Raw genomic sequence first — 7469 nt, 5'->3', positions numbered from 1 at the left:
TACAGTAGAGCGTCGTTTATCCGAATCAATTGGGGACTGGGGTGGTTCGAATAACTTATTTTTCGGATAACGAATCATGTACGAAAAAATATATTAATTTATCCCATGTTGAAAATTTTCTCCGTTGCGTGTCGCTTCGCGTTGAATTTTCGTCGATGTTAAGCCTAACGAAGACTATTGTATCGTTAAAAATTATTTTTTTATTTTGTACAAACAAAATAAATATATTTAAAAATATAAAAGGAATAAAAAATTATACTTTAGAAGTTAATTTAGTATCAAAAAAGTAAAATATTTGAGTAGCCCAAGACATAGCCAAAGATTGCAATGCCCCAGCACTGGCGAAAATTTAAATTTGCCGACTGGAATTCTTTCGGATGATTGACGTTTCGGATGATTGACTTTCGGATAATCGATGCTCTACTGTATTTTAATATGATTTTATGTGCTTTAAACTCTTTTCTAGTGATATTAAGACTTCAATATTTGTGGTGGACAGACATAAATTCAAATAAAATGACTTAAACTTGATTTTTATTTTTCCATATACTTTTTTGACATACGATGTATAATCGGGAACAACGTAACTCGAAACGACGTAAGTCGAGGTATACCTGTATAGTCGAATCCCTCAATGGCAATATTTAGCAGAACAAAAAAAAAAAATATTGTTGTAGAGATTTATTGTTATATCGAGAGTGTTTTTTAAAAAAAAGTACTTCCTCCACACTCCAGATTTTGTTTGATTACAAATAGTGTTATTTCTACACTGTTAGAACAGAAACACATACTCTGTATAATAATATTAAGTGTACTATTATAGTATATTATTAACAAACAATTTAGGCATGAAAACATCAAAAACATGCTAAATCTCATAACTCATTCTTGTCTGTACTAATACCTATTGATTGCGGATAATGTTTGTGCCAGAATCGCTGAATCAAGAGTGTATTATATTTTGATTTCAAAAATGAGAGATAAATTAAAATTTAATTTATTAAAATATTATTGTCGTAGGGAAAGGAAAACGCTATGCATTTTACAAGTTTAGAAAAAAATGTATGGCTAAACAGACATTAATCTCAGTAGAGGATATCATTCAATTGGGAGAAGTTTTACCTTAAAATAATACAAATTGCAATAAAGACACTGTAATCCAGTTAAAATAAACAAATTTATTATAAGAACAAACGTTTTCAACTGCTTTTAACAGCCATCTTCGGATTATGGAATGTTACATAGAATAAAATTCAAAAACAAAATTTAAATAAAACAGAATTTGTTAAACATGCATGCATAAAAGAATGTTGAAGAAAACTAAAATGGAATCAAAATAAAATACAAATATTGTATTTTCTGTTCACAGGGATTAAATAAAGTACAGTACATATATAAGGTATAAATACAAATAAAATCACATATACAGTAGAGCATCGTTTATCCGAATCAATTCGGGACTGAGGTTGTTCGGATAACTTATTTTTTGGATAACCGATTATGTACGAAAAAATATATTAACCTATCCCATGTTGCGTGTCGCGTTGCATTGAATTTTCATCGATGTTAAGCCTAACGAAAATTTTTATAATAATAATTGTGGCTATTGTATCGTTAAAAATTATTTTTTAATTTTGTAAAAACAAAATAAATATATTGAAAACTATAAAAACAAAAAATATTATACTTAGAAGTTAATCTAGTATCAAAAACGTTCGATTCAGCATGACACACAGTCCTAAGAAAAACACCACACAAAAGTGCCAGTGCTGCCAGCTAAAACACGCACATCAACAAAAAAAATATTGGAGTAGCCCAAGATATAGCTAAAGATTGCAGCGCCACAGCACTAGCGAAAATTTAAATTTGCCGACTGGAATGCTTTCGGTTAACCGACGTTTCGGATAACCGGCTTTTGGATAAATGACACTCTACTGTATAAAAATGTTCATAAATAGCCTTCCATGAATACAATATTGTAGAAGTGTCCTTAAAATTAACAGCAAAACCTTTTTTAGTCACTTCATAAATTTCAAGATTTTTGAGATACTTGACCCATGCAGGAACAGATGTGCTACGTAAGAGACGTGCATTATCAAAGGCCACTCAGACGTCATTGTCATAAGCAACAGTTGCGAGGGCCACTGTGCACAAACCCTTTTGAACCACGTAGTGATATTCCTATGACAAGTTTTGTGAATACCAAATTTTCTCATATTGCAACTTACGACGAATGTTTGTCGTAAGTTGTGATATGACGCTTTCATGAATCTGGGCCATAGTTAATAAGTTTGGACTGAGAATTGTTTGTTATATCTGCACATTTTGGTTTCTGTTTTAAACTCCTAACTTACTAGCTATTTTCAAAACCATGCTGGTATATTGGAGTTGCATTTCAAATGATTATTAATATTCTAAATAATGCTTTTAATAAATAATTGAATATTCATAATTAAAACTTATTTGTGAATGGAAATTAAATTACACATCTGTACTTAAACGCTAACTTGATGGAATTTACTTTAAAATAGATAAGATATTAAGTGATATAAGTTTTGATTCAAAATCAAATTTTTCAATTAAATTTTGTTATACAAATAAAACTGAATATTGAAATAGAGAAATACTAAACAAAATCCACAAAAAAATGCAAATATGTTAAAATTCAAAATATAATTAATTACAAAACACAAACTTACATCATGCTTCACTTGAAGAATAAATGAAACTGCCAATTTAATACTAAACGAACCCACAAGTAACGTAAGTAATTGAAATATCTATTAAAATAAATAAATTTATTAATAAATATAAATAAATTACAACAACCGTTTTATATTAAAAAACTGTAAAACATTTATATTTTATCTAAATAAATAGAAACTAAATACTTATTTTTATTTTTAATAAATTAAAGCTACGCTTCGGCGGCTTAGTTTTTAAAATGTGGTAAGTAAAATTTAATATAATGGTTATTATTCTGCTTTTTCAACTAGTTCTAAAATACTGCAGTTATGAAGCAATTAGTATGCCTGTTTAATGTCTTAAAATGAGTTGGTAATAGCTTAAAAACATTGAGATGATAAGGAAATAATACTTCAATCTAAATTTAAATAATCTGTTTTATCAGAGTTGACATAATCTGTTTTATCAGAGCTTAACATGGAGTTAAAATTTTATATATAAATGTTAAATTATTTAACTTTCTTAATAGTATGCAAGTAATAATTATGGATATTAATACTTTGGTTATAATTTTTAAAGAAATACAGTAATACCCCTAACTTACGCAATAGGTGGGACCAAGCGATAACCACATAAGTCGAATTCGCGTAAGTCGGGGTATAATTTCGCAATTTGTGTAAAATCCAAGTCAGATGTATGTAAGCTAATAAATGTTCTCGTTATTCTTATCTCGTCTTTTGATTCGTTCACGGTTACAAGAAATCACCACATAGAGTCTCTCAAGTCTCCGTAGATATAACAAACACAGAAATAAATAACACAAAATAAATTGTAGCTATGTGTCGATTCCACACGACACGTTCGAATATGTAAGCTGAACAATAGTGTGGGGGGAGTGAGTAATCAACAGTTGCGTGGCGCTCAAACAAAAGACGAATCGACAAGATTTGAAAATCGCATAACTCTGGGTTGCGTCAGTCGAGATATTACTGTATATGTTTTATTTCAGAAGGAATACTAACAGGAGCTCAAGAATATTACATTGTGTGACTGAAGTCCAATATTACATCACTGGCAACTGTTTTGATTTGTACAAGTTTCAGAATGGAAAGAAGAAATTTAAATGTGTCATGGCCATTGATGTTAGACACAGTGATTCCAGTATTACAGAAATTGCTAATCTTTTGAGCTTTATCAGCCAAAAGACATACCCAAGGCCAACAACAATTTCAATGAGAGGAATCAAAGGAGAATTGAGATGGCCATTGATACATATCATTGCACAACTGATTGTGAAATCACAAACCAGAACAACAGCGGGATGCAGAACGGGTTATTAATTAAATTATGATATAATTTCTATTACTAATTTTTAATATTTTATAAAGACTTACCCAAATGAAAACTGGTACTTTAAATTTCATTAAAGATTCATTAATTACAGATAAAAACTGTAAAAATAAATATTGTTAAATAATGATTCCATTAAAGCTGAAAATTTAATTTTGAATGTTAATTACATTTGTAAAAATAGCTTTTTGTCCTTAATTAAAAAGTAATTTTGTATAGGATAACCTAAATGTTAATTTTTTTAAGACGCGAACAGAGGCTAAATAACTTTCGAAGAATATTGAAATACCTTCAACGGATATAAATTAAATTCCACATCTTGGCAAAATATTCTTAATTTGGAGGTTAAACATAAGAATAATGCGACATAAACAATAAAATCTGTAACAAAAAACCTTGGAAAAGCAAGCTGCGCTATATTCAAGTACAATATCTAGGCAATAAAAGTGTTAACTCTCAACCACTCACCAGTTGGGTAGGCATTTTTGTCATTAACCAACACCCATCTTGATAATGCCCAGACAAAAATGTCTAAAGCTGCAATCGTAAACGAATATATTGGAATAATTTAGCTAATTATTCATACATTTAATTTGAAATGTAAGCTAAGATTGCAATTCGTCAAGATTTGATAGTAGATACCATTAGGATTGTCACCTGGCTGACAATGGGCCAGCTTGACTGGCAATTTTAAATTGAGACTGGTGGTCGGCAAAAATATTATGTTGGAAAAACAGATTAAAACAAACAAAATTATTACATAAAATTACTTTTAATATTCAGTAAGTTTACTTATAATAACAAAAATGTTCACAAAACTGAACATTTAAAAAAAATTTGGCTCGAGTGAATGAATTCAAAAATTGGTTAACTCAATGTAATGATGATATTTGTACAGCTTACTGCATCATTTTACAAACATCGTTTAGAATTCAATACAATAGAATTAAAGCACTTACAGGTTTGCAAATTGCAATAAGCATAAAAAAAAAAGTCTCTCTTTCTCATTTGTCTTTCCCCTCCCTGTTCATCATGTCGGCCACGAAACCAGTGCAACAGTCGTCGCTCACTCTGACTCAAGTCATAGAAATCATCCTGATTTAATTTGGAGCCGTGACGGGTCTCATTTCATACAGTAAACCAGAGAGTGAAAAATCGACATCTTTTATTCTGTCTAAGTTGTAAGTGTTATTCATTTTAAGTTTCAGCTTCTCAGTTCAGTTGAGTATAGGAGTCAATGAGTAACAGTTCAAAGTAAGACTAAGTGCTTTACAAACGCTAGGCACTATCTTCACCCTCTTTCCTTTGTATTGTTTTGTTCTTCTGTTACATGTCACTCTGTCTAGATTAAATAAAATACTCCTCATTTTTAATTCCTGTATTTCTTAGAGTGGATTGCATGAAATGGCTGCTTGTCTTAGTTTGAAATACGAATGCAATAACATGGCCGAGACAACCCCAAAAAAAAAGCCAAAACATTTGCTAGAAGTGGATCTACAAGAAAAGACAAATTTTACAAAGATAAAATGCAAAGGAATTTCTCTAGACAAAATGTTCACTCTGATGAAAGGATTTTCTTTAATGTTTTATATATATAACATATAAAACAACCCAATTTAATTATTAATGCCAAACAAACTGTCATATTATTTGTTGGGCTGTAATAAGACTAATTTAACAATTACATTTAAACCAATTTGGCTATAGATGAGCAGTTAGGCCACCATATAATGATAAAATTAAATTTAATAAGCTTATTTACATAAGTACCTATAGGCTATATAACTTAAACCTATATAGAGTATATATTTAAATAAATTTATTTTATAAAAATGAAAAAGAGTTTGACAAGTTTAATAATACTTTTTTCTTATTGAGTTTCTTGATGTCACTTAGAATAATATTTGTAACAAAATTACATATCTGAGAATATCTTCATAATGCCAAAGAGAACGAATAAAATAATATTACTTCAACTGCCTTATATCATTGGGCTATATTTTGGCCAAACTGATATACAGCAGTTGAACCCAGGTCTCAAACTTTTTGTTCCATTTTGGAATTTGATTGAGAACAATATAAAATTTACATAGATTTCACATATGTCTTTTCTTAATTAACGAGATCTGTTTTCTTGATTCCTGTTTGGATCATCATAAAATGTTTACCACATACTTGAAATCTCTTCCTTAAAATTGAGGCATTCTCCTTTCCATATTGCTTTGTAAATGTGAGATAAGCAGGGGGCCACTGGGGAAAATCCCTAATAATCACTTACTCTGCACGGGCTGGTAAAGCCGACCTCTGTGTTGTCGGATGGCTAAAGGAGGGAAAATTCGAGTGGGGAAGGTCGTGAGCAAGTCGACAGGTATCCTTGGATAGACAGGAGACAGGTTTAACAATTAAACAAAGCATTTATTAAGATCTAAGATTAACATACAGAGGTTAGATGCGATTAAATACTAAATATATGCAAAATAGCAGTCATTGCAGGGGAGAGAGTTTACAAATCACTAACAAAACTACCTCTATGAGGAAACAAATGGTATGCATCGATAATTTTGTAGGAATCACAGTCCTCGTCAATATGTTGAACTGTATGGATGTCCTAAACCGCGATCTTTCTACAACCAGTATCTTGTCCTCTCGTTAGATCAGGTCCATTGTATGGAGGTCCAGGAGACAGATTGCGCACAGTTAACAAGTATAACTTTCAGTTCGATTGCCCTGAACTTCCGGGGGCTAGAGCTTTTATTCACTTGTTGTGGGAAAGAGGTCATGTGATCATCCATGTTGACGATGACAATGCATTTTCTGAGACCTATGTGTCAACTTTCCCATCTGATTGCTGGCAATCGGGGTGACATCCGATCCAAAACTATTCGATAGCTTTTCTATCGGTGGTATAGTTTCTCATTTATCAACCCTCAAACAGTACTGTTCTCAATTGTATGCAAGGTTCTTGTCTATTGAAGAAGAGAACTGAACTTTAATTAANAGGTAAAAAGAGGATTTTTGAAAAAAATCATTTGCAATTAAAATTTACCATTAAAATATTTAACATGAATACATACAAAAGTTGAAAGGGCTATCAACAGCATGGCAGTTCCTGCTGCATATCTTTTAAAAGTTTACGTCGGAAGTACTGCAGCGCGCATGCGCTGTATGCAAAACATCGCTCTTTTCTTTTTCGTTTTAAATTGGCTCAAAGGTTACCACGTGCGATGATTCGAAAAGTAAACGAATCAAAAGAGTGTTCGAATTTCAATGTCCAGCTCAGTATTTATCAAAAAAGCCTGAGGAAGAGCCCAGAATGGGCATCAAAAACAATAGCTGAAGTATTATACATACACTCGAATTACGAGGTTGTAAGTAAGAGCTATTTTTAGTACATTCCGGTGTGTGGAGAAGAATAAATAACAAGAATTACATTA

At 31.1% G+C, this 7469-nt stretch overlaps 1 protein-coding gene across 2 annotated transcripts in view; it reads right to left on the bottom strand.

Moving 5' to 3' along the window:
• LOC111635894 (probable C-mannosyltransferase DPY19L1) overlaps positions 1-7469 on the bottom strand; it is a 71496-nt gene that overhangs the window by 38921 nt on the left and 25106 nt on the right. For both annotated transcript variants that reach the window (XM_023381019.1, XM_023381018.1), the window contains 2 exons: positions 4080-4136; positions 2700-2780 (listed from right to left, as the gene is read on the bottom strand). In XM_023381019.1, the coding sequence (XP_023236787.1) occupies positions 2700-2780; positions 4080-4136 (138 nt within the window). The remainder of the gene's footprint in view (positions 1-2699; positions 2781-4079; positions 4137-7469) is intronic.

Source organism: Centruroides sculpturatus, unplaced genomic scaffold (assembly GCF_000671375.1).
Source record: "Centruroides sculpturatus isolate CEXI.00-Female unplaced genomic scaffold, Cexi_2.0 scaffold933, whole genome shotgun sequence".
NCBI lineage: Eukaryota > Metazoa > Arthropoda > Arachnida > Scorpiones > Buthidae > Centruroides > Centruroides sculpturatus.
Note: the sequence above shows the minus strand (reverse complement) of the source record. Positions and strands in the feature narration are given on the sequence as shown.